This window comes from Pelmatolapia mariae, linkage group LG7 (assembly GCF_036321145.2).
Source record: "Pelmatolapia mariae isolate MD_Pm_ZW linkage group LG7, Pm_UMD_F_2, whole genome shotgun sequence".
NCBI classification, from domain to species: domain Eukaryota; kingdom Metazoa; phylum Chordata; class Actinopteri; order Cichliformes; family Cichlidae; genus Pelmatolapia; species Pelmatolapia mariae.
Window position 1 is genome coordinate 8,576,950 of NC_086233.1, and position 13,803 is coordinate 8,590,752.

General features: G+C 37.2%; 2 protein-coding genes across 3 annotated transcripts in view; one reads left to right on the forward strand and one right to left on the reverse strand.

The window, feature by feature from the left end:
- On the forward strand, positions 1–10,662 carry macir (macrophage immunometabolism regulator). 2 transcript variants are annotated; one of them, XM_063477741.1, is made up of 2 exons: positions 1–90; positions 5,572–10,662. In XM_063477741.1, exon 2 carries the CDS (start codon positions 5,589–5,591, stop codon positions 6,228–6,230), a length of 642 nt encoding a protein of 213 aa, XP_063333811.1. In that variant the 5' UTR covers positions 1–90; positions 5,572–5,588; the 3' UTR covers positions 6,231–10,662. The 2 variants fall into 2 exon arrangements, with proteins under 2 accessions (XP_063333811.1, XP_063333812.1); XM_063477742.1 differs by having other exon boundaries at positions 25–90; positions 5,576–10,662.
- Positions 10,508–13,803, reverse strand: part of pdzph1 (PDZ and pleckstrin homology domains 1) — a 17,726-nt gene continuing 14,430 nt past the window's right edge. The window contains exons 12-13 of the mRNA XM_063477740.1: positions 12,106–12,241; positions 10,508–11,608 (exon numbers count right to left, since the gene is read on the reverse strand). Of these exons, the coding sequence (XP_063333810.1) occupies positions 11,509–11,608; positions 12,106–12,241 (236 nt within the window). The 3' untranslated portion in view covers positions 10,508–11,508. The remainder of the gene's footprint in view (positions 11,609–12,105; positions 12,242–13,803) is intronic.

Here is a 13,803-nt window from a genome sequence, read left to right on the forward strand (position 1 = left end):
AGAAGAAGAAGAAGAAGAAGAAGACAGGAAGTGTTCCTGTTGCTGTTGACGAGCACGGGCGTGAGATAACGGAGTGCGGAGATTTCGAGGGTTCGTGTTATAATTCCTTCTTTCTTTCTTATTATTATTATTAGTATTTATTCTTCCTTCTGCTGTCGGTTAATAGGCTATGAAGCCAGAAAATCTCCGGTGAACATTACTGATGATGAGCTAGCTTCTCCAGGCCATATAACGACAGTCCAGTGGTCAGCATCGGTGTGTTTCAAGTGCGGTGCTGAGCCAGTGTTTAAAACGCTGCGATACGTCGCGTTTAAACTACAGTTCTACAGAAATGTAGATAATGTGTGTTGAGTGTACTAACGTTTTGTATGTAAGAGGTTTTTGCTCTCACTAGCGCGGTGAGCCATCTGATTCAGCAAGGAACAGAATGAATCAGGCCTGTCGTTTGGTGTAACAGCCATTTCTTCCACCTGCGCTATCTCACTTCCTTCGAAAATACGACATTAATATTAAGGTTATCAATTATATCACGCTTGAGATGTACGTGTGTTGGTGTGAAGCCAATAGCACTGGTATAATAACAATGCTTTTCGTTGCTGCTGCTTTTCCAGGCTCCCTTCGTATGGCACGACTAGCCTCGCCATGGCGCCTGCAGGCGCTGCGGCTATTAGTCCTATTTTTATGGGTGCGGGTCCTCTGTGTTTAAATACTTCCATTTCTCTTTAAAATTAAACTCTGGAAACATAAAATATCTTGGTTTATAATTGTTTCATGGAAAGAAAAAAAATAGCCAGCACCCTTTATTCACACAAATTAATGACTGATTTTCTGGTGTTTTTACAGTATTGCTACCGGTATTGGCTTTCCTCCCTTTTTCTCCCATTTTCACTGCACTATAAGATTGCTGTTTCCTGTGTAAGTTAGCAGTATGTTTTTTCTTTTCTGAGTGGTCATGTGTTATTCTTCAGTAATTATTGACGTTTTATACTGAAAAGTTTACTGCATTTTTGCAAGCTTAGCTTAGGATGGAACATTGCATCATTTTTTTTTCCAGTGGCTTAAATTAAGCATTAAATAAATTCAAGTTACAACTAGGGCTGCTTTTTCAAGTGGAAGAAATATTAATATAGCTGGGCTGCTAGACCCCAAAAGGACTGGTAAATGCCATTACCTGATTAATCTGGTGAGTTTGTAAGATGAGTTTCAGCTCTTTACCATGAGATAGCTTATATGCTATATGCAGTAGCTGATCTAGCAGTACAAGCTTGTCCCTAATTTCAAGTCACTAATAACTAATCCTTTATAATAATAATAATGATAATAATAATACTTTTAATGTACACTATTTTTGCCATGTATCACGGTGGTCTTGCAGGTTAGCTTTAACCTGATTTAGTGTCTCTTTGTTCATGCTGCTTAATGTCTTACATAGAGCAATGTTTATGTTTCATGTATACATTAGTAGAGATTACGGCAAAGTCATGCCATGCATCTGATCTGATGGCTAACTTTCCCTTTAGTAGCTGACAGGATAATGTGTCCCTCAGAGCTGAGTACATTACACACACACACACACACACACACACACACACACACATACATATATATATATATCTGTATATAGTAATAGATAGATAGATATAGTCCATCCCCTTTCCAAGGAGACTTGTTCCAGAGCCCTGGCTGTGTGTTGTGGTGAACCTGACTATATCAAGGTATTTCTCAAACTCCCACACTATCTCAGCTTTCTTCCCATTAGCCACCCTTGGTAGCATGGGAACAGTTGGCCAGGGTCTTTGCCCTTGGCTGCCGCTCAGCACACACTGCACCTGACACCTTACCAATTCTGGTATTCTATGGTAAATGACAGTCTGGCTTCACAGTGCCAGGCACTGAACTCAGGACGACCCTCTTGAAGTCTGTGATTGTTTGGTCTGAGACATTCACACAGGCCCGCAGCTATTGATTGTTTTAGCAACTGATTAATCTATTGATTATTTCATTGATTCTTTGAGTAATCAGATAAAAAAATGCTTTTGTCTTATTAATGAGCAAATATATATAGTCAAAAGAGAAAAAATACAGGTCTTTCAAAATGAACTGCTCATTGGCTTCCATTTTAGAAACTGCAACATTTTTTTTGTTTCATTCATCATCTGTTTTATTTGTCCAAAAAACAAAAACATTTGTCTGGATATTTTAATACAACTTCTGGAGGTTTTTTCAAAGTAAATGCTTTAATTGTAATTAAAAAAAAGCTTTCTCCAAAGGATGGCTGCTATTTTGGATGTTAGGAACACGTTCTCTTTCACTCTACCTGCGCTCTTGGTAATGGCTCTGCCTCTTTGCTCTTGTGTATTGTGTGTGTGTAAATGGACTCCAGTTTCACGTTAAACTGTGGCTGTGTCATCGTCACTGCTGCTGTTGCGTTATCAGTGTTTCTGTTTAAAACTGGGGGCTGTGTGGGCTTAATGTTGCCAAACCTTTTAGTCACACACTGCTCTTAGATACGTTTCTATTGCTCGTCTGTTTTTAGTCGCAAATGTGGCTAAAACGCTCGCTTTTGCCTTCCCATGGTTACAGAGCCGTGCCTTAAATGATGCATCAACGCAAAGAATTTGTGTTTAGAATAAAATGAATCGCTGCAGCTTAAATTCACACCAATGGCCTGCTGGAGGTCATTTTGTAGGCCATTTTATTTTATACTTGTTATAGTATAACAAGTAACATACTGCATGACTTTTAAGAAAAGCGTTATGTGTAATATATGTATTGATTACTTTTTGAATAATGACCCCAGCACTGATCACAACAAAGAAGGGAAACACCGCCAACATACCACATTGACCGCATTGCATGTAATTAATATGCACAAGTGTACTGTGTTTAACATGCTCCTTAACAATGGTGGTAACTGTCAAAGTGTAGCCATTGAGAACCTAATGAGAATGTATAAGAGAATCATAAATCGTAAAACTTTGTGAAAGGAGTCTAATACACGCCAATCAGTCAACAGGTATTAGAAGTGACGATACTGCGTTTTTGATGCTGAGTTGTTGTTTTCGCCAGTGTTAGTTTCTGGTAGCTGGCATTAGTAAAACTTTCCCAGAAGTGGATCTAACTTTGTTGGATTATGACACTTAGCCAATTAAACTTTTGTGTGATGTCAGAATTAGAGCTGGGCGATATAAGATTTTTTTTCATATCACGATATGTGTTGGGTCTAAACTCAGACCCCGCTGTATCCAGGACTTATTCCCATGAAAGAAAAACAAGGCAACAGCGATCGATCGTTTTTACTTGCGCAAGGGAGGCCTTTGGTCAAGAACCAGCTCTTGGAGCTCACGCTCCTAACCTGTCTCCAGCCCAAAGTCCTTCAAAGAGCAGCTTCCCTTGCAGCTATTTATTGACAAACTGTTACAGTTCACACAATAGTTTACAACACGTACCTCCCCCCTTAACGATATAAGCCAGATAACTATATTTGTAAGATTTAAATGTGCCGTTGCTCACAAGTAAAATGTGAAATAATCAGCAGCTTGTCTTGATTTTAATATTTATTTCCCATAATAAGTTCAACAGGGTAGATGTACTTAAGGAACATGAGACTTTTTCAGATAAATAAAGGCAAATATTGCAAACTACACAAAAGGCAGCGTTTAAGTTTCAAAATAGAACAAACAAAACAGACTACTAAATTGTCAATTCCACTTAGAAACAAAATATTAATTCTAAAAATAAATCTTAGTTTGTTTTACAGAAGAACAGACAAAATTGACTAACTTTTGTCAATATCAAATAAACTGAGAACTAAAAGGAAATTCTCAATCTCTCCTTGTTGTATAGCTTAGCTTTTCAAACAGTTTTAACAGTGACTTTAGTCTGACAAAAGCCGAATGACGAATTAGCGCTTTCAGTCAGAGATTGAGCATGCACCGGTTTATTGTATTTCCAGACTTGCTTTCGGCACAATTTACAGTGCGCGCTACTCTGTTTTTTGTCAGACTTGAAATAGCCGAAATACCTTCACACTACGGAACTTCTATGGCCCTTCCGTTCGACAATCTCTCCGGCATTGGAACCATCATCTGTTTTCTCTTCGGTAACCTCGGTCACGCTCTCGGTTGATTTTTCTCTAGTCGGCACACTCATTTCCTCCATTACCGGGGCGGCACGGCAGCTGGCTGCTTCCCAAACAAATACACATGTGCGGCTTGGCACTTGTGCTGTACGTAACAAGTCACGTGACGTGACGCTGCGGCTGTGATTGGTTCGGCTCTGCGCTACTTAATTTGGATTGGCTGATTTCTTCTTTTTTTTTTTTAAGAGAGCAAGCGAGATGAGGTCTATCGCAATAGTTTAATTTTTCTATCGAGAAAAAGTTATTTCGCAATACATATTGTTATCGTTCTATCGCCCAGCTCTAGTCAGAATGTAAGGAAACTGTTTATCAGAGGGAAAGTGATTCTTTTTTCTGATTTTGTTTTGTTTGTTTGTTTTGGGTTTTTGTTTATTTTTTTGGGGGGGGGGTGGGGGCACTTGAACCTTCGAGATTAACATCTAGCTAAAACCTGGGATAAGGTCACTGTACGATTTGCATGCAAAAGAAAGGGTCTGCCTCCGTCGAACAATTATCTGAAGATTAATTTCAAACAGATTATGAACAGAATCTATACCTTCCTCAGTACACATCAGCTCACCAGTTTAGAGTACCTTAAAAATAAGTGGGAAACTGGTTTGGCTATGCCCAAAGCTGTGAACATGATAGCTTTCTCTTCTTGGCCAGAAGGCTTATTCTTTCCATTATGTTAGAACAATTATGTGTCATATTCATCTAGAAAAGATCAGATACGCCATTAGAGGACCTGTTGGAAAATTGTATGGTACCTGGCAACCATTTATATTCTTTGTTGAAAGGATGGCAGCTGTTGTTATTAGCATATAACCAGAATATTATTAGTGTATTTTAAATATATGACAAAATAACTATTTGTTTTATTTTCTTCTCATCTCTTTTCTTCTTTTTCCTCCAATTGTTGACATTTTGTTGCATTTTCATGAGAAACAGGGAGCATGGGAGCTAGCTGATTGTCAGCACCTGCTACAATCGCCAGTTGGTGTCTGCTTCAAGCATGCCATGTTTGACTGATCTGGATAGGGCCGGTGCTATAGAGCAACTTCAAGCTGCCATGAATGGCAATTGTCAGCTCACCCGCTGTATTCAAGACAGCAAGTCAGCTTGGCTGCTTGCACAAATCTTTGCCCACTTTTACATATTTCTAATAGATTAAATCCAAGTGAAGGCACCAGTGTTTTGGAAAATGTAAATACTAATGAGGGTAGATATAGTACAATATTCTCAGTGGTGATGTGCCTGGAGCCTCCTTCTTGGTGCTGGGACCGGCCAACTTCCCACCACCAGCTATGTCTACCCTCTGTTTGATGTTATTGTACAGCACCTTGGTCAGCTCTGTTGTCTTATGCTTTATAAAAAATAAAGTGGTGTGTGTGTGTGTGTCTCAATTCTCATGGCTGATATTTTTTTCTTTCTTTTTTTAACCTTTTGATCAGTCAGGATATCTGTAACGATGGAAATGGATATAAGTGGAGTATCCAGGACACGTGTCTCCATTCTTCCTACAACTGACATAAAAGCCACATTGAAACCAGAAGCAGAGAGACCTCGCTGTGCCAGCACCCCATGTTCACCAATCAGAGGTACTGTTGCAGGATACCAGATTCTCCACATGGACTCAAACTATTTGGTGGGCTTCACCACTGGTGAGGAGCTGCTCAAACTGGCCCACAAGTGGTCAGAAGGTAATCCTGAGAAGGCCCGTGTATCAGATCCAGTGTCCAGCTCCATCAAGAGCACTGTCCCTAAGTCTGTGGACCTGGGCATCCACCGGTCTTCACGTATTTTCAAAGCCAAAGGCCGGTACTACCAACCATACGACATTCCTGCTACTAATGGACGAAGACGAAGGCGTATGCCCAGTTCGAGCGACACCTTCCTCAGATCTCTGGCCCACGGCGAGTCTGGGAGGGCTCTGCATGCTCCACTACCACTCTGTTTGCTTAAAAGTAAAGGTGCCCAGTCCAAGTCTCTTGACTACCTTAATCTGGACAAAATAAGTATCAAAGAGTCATCAGACACTGAAGTGCTACAGTACCAACTGCAGCACCTCAACCTACGAGGGGAGCGTGTGTTTACCAGAAACAAGACATGAAAGCACAGTGAAACTTTTTTAGATGTGTTTCATCCTCTGGGGTATTTAGGTGCTATTTCAAGACTTGTTTCTTTCTACTATGATTATAAACAGTTCTTTAAGGAGACAGTCTGATGATAATCTTGTTCTATTATTAGTTGGGAGGTTTACCTTGTTCTGTATGCTTAACATTATGAGGTTTTTGAGGTTAAAAAATTGAATTATATAAATTTAGCAATAACTGATGGACCTATTTATTGACAATTTTATTGGTATTGTTGTGTGTTTGTAATGGTTGGATACACACTATTATACCAGCTTATAGCTGAGAAAGCACATATCACATACAGTATCAGCTTTAAAATGCACCGTTGACATCAGTACAATAGTTTTACTGTGACTGTTCTTGTTTTTTTGACATTAAGGAACTGCATTTGGAGTTGTCAAATTAACAATATAATGTTATTGTATGTTGCACATTTATTTACGTATTTATTTATTGATGTAGTACTGTTGGTTTAGATGTCAATATGATTTCCACGCTCTAATTTACAGTAATGTAAGTAAATCAATTAAAAACAAAAAAAACATGCCACTTGAAGTTTGTCGTAATATAAGATATGCCATGTGCTTTTAAGAGGTATATATATTTTTTCCTCTGTCCATAATGATGCACAAATATAATAATTATCAGTGCTTACACTACCATTTAAACGTTTTGACACACCTTCTGATTTAATCCACATTATAGGACGAGTTGTGTTGTGCAGAAGTCAGGTTGGTACACAGCTGAGAGCCCTGTTTGACAACTGTTAGAATTCATATTATGGCAAGAACCAATCAGCTAAGTAAAGAGAAACAACAGTCCATCATTACTTTAAGAACTGAAAGTCAGTCAGATGGAAAATTGCTAAAACTTCCAATATGTGCCCAAGTGAAGCCGCAAAAATCACTAAGCACTACTATGAAACTGGCTCACATGAGGACCGCCCCAGGAAGTGACCTTTGCTGCTGAGGATAAGTTGATCCGAGTTAGTTAGGCAAGTTAACAGCACCTCAGATTAGAGCCCAGATAAATGCCACACAGAGTCCCAGTAGCAGACACATCTATGTTCAAATTAGGCTTTTATGGTCAAATAGCTAAGAAACCAATACTAAGGAAAAGTAACAAGCAGAAGAGATTTATTTGGGCCAAGAAACACAAGGAATAGACATTAGACCCGTGGAAATCTGTGCTTTGGTCTGATGAGTCCAAATTTGAGATCTTTGGTTCCACTCGCCGTGTCTTTGTGTGGGGCTGCTTTCCTGGTGACGTTGAAGGCACACTGAACCAGCATGGCTACCACAGCATCCTGCAGCAACACGCCATCTCATCCGGTTTGTGTTTAGTTGAACAATCATTTATTTTTCAACAGTACAACGACCCCAAACACACCTTCAGGTTGTACAAGGGCTATTTGACCAAGAAGGAGAGAGATGGAGTGCCAGATGGCCTGGCCTCCACAGTCACCTGACCTAAACCAAGATCATTTGGGATGAGAGTGAAGGCAAAGGGCCAACAGGTGCTCAGCATCTCTGGGAACTTCTTCAAGACTGTTGGAAAACCATTTCAGGTGACGACCTCATGAAGCTCATCGAGAGAATGCCAAGCGTGTGCAAAGCAGTAATCAAAGCAAAAGGTGGCTCTTTTGAAGAATCTAAAATATAAAACATGTTCTGAGTCATTTCACAAATTTTTGTTTACTACATAATTCTACATGTGTTCATTCACAGTTATGATGCCCTCAGTGAGAATCTACAATATAAATGTTCATGAAAATAAAGAAAAACCATTGAATCAGAAGGTGTGTCCAAACTTTTGACTGGTAGTGTATGTACTTTCACTTTTGATTGAATCCAATAACTGATGAAAGGTGGTAAATATAAATGACAGAGGAAAGACATGTAAAACATCTCCAGTCAGACTTTAACTAAGGATGCTTCAATTATTTGGTCATCTCCTTAGACCGCTGGTAACAAGAATGCTTCCAAACAATCGCTTACTAATGTGACTATGAAAGGCATGAGAAAGAATTTTAGAGGGATGCAGAGTTTGCCATGCTTCTTTAAGAGACTCAATTTGCAGCCACACTGGACAGAATGAAGGATTATCGTGTAGTTTGATTAAATTCAACCAAATGACCATGTGTCTTCCACTACAGATAGAGTGTGAGAGAGTGTCACTTCACTTCTTGTAAATCTTTATTGCTTATTGTAGCAAATATGTATCAGTGCATCATTTGTTTTCTACATTGTTCATGACGGCAGTATGTAGAGATGTGAGATGTGTTTTTAATAAGTGTGTAGATTTCCCTTACAGCTCATAATGGTTGAGTTTTCGGTCCATCTGTTCCAGAACACTTTTTTTCTGTACATATTGCACTGTTGAATATGTGCTACAGACTGTCTCTGGAATTCTCTGCTTCTGTCATCACCATGGCACTAATTATGTGTTCCTATAGAAAACACTACAACGACAGTATTGTATATATGAGTAAGCCATTAAACACTTACAGATCTGTACACCCCTTGAGTATGCACCGTTGGACATGCTTCTTTGAAAGAATTGAAATTGTGAATTCTTGTCTCAGAACTTGTGTTTTTTGTTACATTTATCAGTGTAAAATGTATTAATTTAAGCTGTAACAAGCCTTTGTGAAATCTAAATTTTATGTTACAATGGCATCTCCCAAGTTCTGTTGCATAAAATGAAATAATCTGAGGTGCAATCTGTGAGACCGTTTATCTCAACATTCTCAGGACAGAGCCATAGAGCATGTCAGTTGCATTGCTGTATGCCACTGTAACTTTCTAATACAATCTGAGAGCCAGAAATTATGAATTATGATGAACAATAATTATTGCCATTTAAAACATCATAAATAATGTAATATTAATTATGTAATGATCAAAACAAGCACATTTCTAAATGAATTTAGCTTTTAGAAAGTGCTGTTTTTGTCTAAAAAGCTGTGTAAAGAAATAGAATTTTGAGTTAGTTCTTTCTGAATATTTATAATACGAATATTCTCAACTTGGCCCAGACTCAGATAAAGCAAATTCAAATTGGGTAGTCTGCAAAACGTTCTTTCAACAAGTGTATTTTCATTTCTTTTTTAAGTGCATTTCACTTTATCCACAAATACTTGGTGGAAACAAAATAATAATGCAGTGTTATGATAATATAACAGTATAATAATAATAATAAAAAAGACTTTCACATTTTTAATGTTGTGTGAGCTGACACTAGTGATCTCTTAACATGTTACACTACACCTTCCTCTATGAACTTTAATGTTTATCTTGATGGGAACAAATATTAATTAGCAATATGAGTGACTTAAGTTAGGTAAAATTTTCTACCTAAAATAAAAACTTTTGGCAGTAGAGGATGTGAAATTCAGTAGTTTATACAACAGTTTAAATAGCCAGACAGTCTGTGATATGCTGTGAAAGGTAATGTAGATCTCCTGTGTAGCCAAGTTCTTTTTTGTACTTTATTGTTATCACTTTTTAAAATGTTCCTATTTCTTTCAGCTGATAAAAAAAGAAGTTTTCTAAAGTTTTTATCTATTGAGCGTGATGGAGATCACTGTAAACGTTGCAGTAAAAAATTATTTGACAATGTGGCTGTATTGAAAGCTGCTTTTGGAGACACCCCAATAATGACTGAATATCATCATATTCAGTCATTATTGGGTCACTTAAAAAAAAAAAAAAAAGTCATCCCACTATCTTACTTAGTTGCGCATTAAGTCTCAATTCTGAACTGCATGCAGTCACTTTAATAGAAGGTTGTGTGCAAGGGGCATGAACAGCTCACTGTCAGCTAGACTACCATGTAGAAGACACACAGCTCAGAGTGCCTATAGTAGAAGGAACAAAATGTTCAAAGGCCAGTAATACAACACATAATACAAGACAATAAAATACAAGCAGAAAACTTGCAAATTGGAGAGGAAATTGCATCTCACTATATTAGAGGATCGTCATTTAGGCTGGAAAAAATTCTACTCTATTCTGTTGTTCTACAAAAAGCCCTCCGTAAAGCAGGAATATCTTACTATTTATCACTGATTCAAGAAACTCTATTAGTAGCACATCTTCTAATCCGAGGTTTGGTGGTTCAATCCCTGCATGCCAAAGTGTCCTTGAGGAAGATACTGAATGCAGAAAGAGTGCATAAATTAATTTAATTTGAATCATAACATTTGTAAGAAATGGATGGTAATTAAATGTAAGAAGCAAAATCTCAGGAATTGATTGTAGAATTTATTACAGTGACAGTAATACATTTCTGTCTGTTCTACAGTGGGGGGAAAGTATCAAAAGGAAAACTGGTATAAAAACACCATATTAATATAAAAGCATAGAAATGTCAACATTTGATATAAAAAATTAAAAAAAATGAAAACTGCCCCATGAGTTTTTGGAATTCATAACACAGTATAAATGAAGTACAGAACAACATGGTTAAAGGTTAGAGGGCAATTAGCTAAACTGATGTAATCAATATCTATTTGTTTTCACTGAGTCTGTTGTTAATTTTCTGAATTGTTTTAGGAAGCTATCTAAATATTTTTTTTAACTGAAATACGTGCAAATAGAAAACAATAAAATGACTTACATTTCCTTTGAGAAAATGAAAAATATCAGAAGTAATTTTATTAATATCCAAATATTATTTTGCCTATAAGTCTGATGTCACCATCCTGCAAAATCCACAGCATTCTTAAGTAGTTGGTGCTGTCTATAGAGACAGGCATACAGGACGTGTAAAGGATGGTTTCAAAGGAATAGAACATGGTTGTTTAAAAACAATGAAAAGGTATAAGGTATTTTTAGGTATAAGATTAGTTAGGTAAAATAATACATCACAGGAAATGGAAACAAACATGTAATCCTTTTTATACAGTCTACACAGATGAAGGTGATCAATGTGATATTTGAACAGTTTAGCGATGTACTGACTTTTCCCATGTGACTGTTTTTTAATCATAATAAAATTTATTTATAGAGTATAAATTTTACGCCTCATTTGTTTGCGTATACAACCTTGAAAAATTAGAACCCATTGCAAAAATCCACAATGAATTATAAAAAATGAACCAGGCTGAAAGTAAGCAGTGTAAAAAAGAGAAGAAAGAAAAATCAAATAAATAATCTTGTCCCTCACATATGGAAAGTATAGCAGTCTGCAAACAGGAGGCTTAATCAGTGATCCACAAGATTCTGTCAGTATTTACAGACACATGTTCATTCACATTCTGGTCTCTTCTGGTGGTCCATTCATGTAGTGCTGAAGTGCCTGGTGTAAAGGCAGCCACTTCTTTATTGAAGCTTTGATAGCTATAATCCATCTGTAAAGAAAAACAGAAACGTCAACATGACAACATCTTTCAACTGTTGTTGTTTTTTTGTTTTTTTTAAAAATATATTTAAAAAAGCTCTTCCAACTACATGGGCTTATGTACGAGATAGTTTGATAAATCCTGGAATTGTCGTCTAATTTAAGCAGCACGCTGGGATAGAGAGTGGAGAGTCGGAGGGCAGAAGCAGCAGCAGCACACTGAGAAGCAGACGCAACAAAAACACACTAGAAAGATGTCTTTGTGTACAAATAGAGTAACAGAACGTCACCACAGTCCCTGGCGTTGTTGGGTCAAATAGAAGACGGTGTTACAAGTCAGTCACTTTTGATACCTAAACCACACTCATACAAAGCTCTCTTATACTGACACAGGTGTACTAAGTGCAAGATCACAGGGGTTGCTGTTCCTAGTACTAAGAAGACATGCTAGTCAGCCAGCAAGCTAACATACTAAGCCTGTGACTAAAACAAGAGTCAGCTCCTCACCGTTTATTTTCATTTGCGTTTTCAGCACACAGGTAGAAAGTTCTGAACTCATCAGATGGAGGTTTCAGCTCAATGATTGAATTCTTGGCTCCATAAGACTGCTCTCGCACCATGTAACCCTGAAGGTAGATGCCACCTGAAGAAATGACGATAAGATGAATATATGTTCCATTTATTTCACAAATGTAGTCACTATGGAAGGTCACCAGACCAGATCATTCATTCGCAGCAGCAGGTCATGTATTTGCTTTCCTTTGTCAATCAAAAGAGCAAAGCCAGCATTCAGCATTTATTATAAAAAGAATTTCATTTAACTGGTAAGTAGTTATGCAGACACTTGAAGTGAGATTTTAAGGGACAAAACACTGTGAGACATAACCAGTAGGTTTGAGTGATTGGCTTACTTGTCCTTACCTAAAAAATAAAAATGGGAATAAACATTAGTGACATTTTACATTGTATTTATGTCATTACATTCATGCTGGTAAGGCATAAAACTAATATGAAACAGAAAGTAAAAAGCTCCACTGTGGCTGTTACATTAATTTATATAAGATCAAGGTGAAAAAATATGTTTCTATCCCACAGTTTCTGGCCAATTAGAGAAGAGTGTATACAATAAATTGTTTCTCACCATTGCACACAGACATTTTTTAGAACATCTGTATCATGTTGAACATGGGTCTAACAAACCCACAGAGATCCATTATTTAATCTACAGAATTCCTTTGAGCCTTTCTTAGATCCTTATTCTATATATATATATATCAGCAAGATTTATTTGTTTCCCCAACATAAAAGAGGAATAAAATAGGACCTGTGGCAGTTTATTTACTCCTATAGAAATGTATAGGTTATAAAGTCACACTAACTGACACAAATAAACCTATTCATGAAACTGAGCAATATAGTTTGCTTTTCTAATGAATATACCAAGATTTGCTATGAGATTTGCTTGGAATTTAAAAACAAGGGCAGTAGCAGTGTGGCTAAAAAACATCGATTGAATTGCTAATACACAGAGGAGCAGATAAGACAGAAAGACAGAAGCTATTTGATAAAAACCATAAAATAGTAATAATAACATCACTCTAAATGTACAGACGAGTACTAGAGCCACATTAAGAAAAAATAATATTATTGATCATTTTAAGAATAAAGTAAAAATTTTGACAAAAGTAATTCTATTTTGAGAAAAAAGTTGAATTTCTATTTCTATTTCTATTACCTTTAGTGTACAGAGACTAAAATATTCCCCCACAATATGTGTTGCTATTGCATGAAGCTCAGTAAGTTGTTAAGTAAGTAAGTAAGTAAGTAAAATTTTATTTATATAGCACATTTCTAGATAAAAGATCACAAAGTGCTTCACAAGGTATAAAACAGAAGCAGTCCAAAGTTAACAAAATGCAATTCTAAAAAGATGTGTTTTTAGCTGTTTTTTAAAAGTAATCAATGAGTCTGCAGATCTTAAGTTCTGAGGACGACAGTTCCACAGTCTGGCGGCCACAGTGGCAAAAGCTCTATCACCCTTGGTTTTCAGCCTAGTATGCTGAATAACAAGTAGGCCCTGATCACAAGACCTCAGGGACCTACTAGGGACATAGGGCTGTAACAGTTCAATGATATAGGCTGGTGCTTGTCCTTGAAGAGCTTTAAATGTCAGAACCAGTATCTTAAAATGGACTCTGAATTCAA

What these genes read in the sequence shown, in the direction of transcription:
- macir (XM_063477741.1), top strand. Translation starts at nt 5,589, where the DNA reads ATGGAAATGGATATAAGTGGAGTATCCAGGACACGTGTCTCCATTCTT.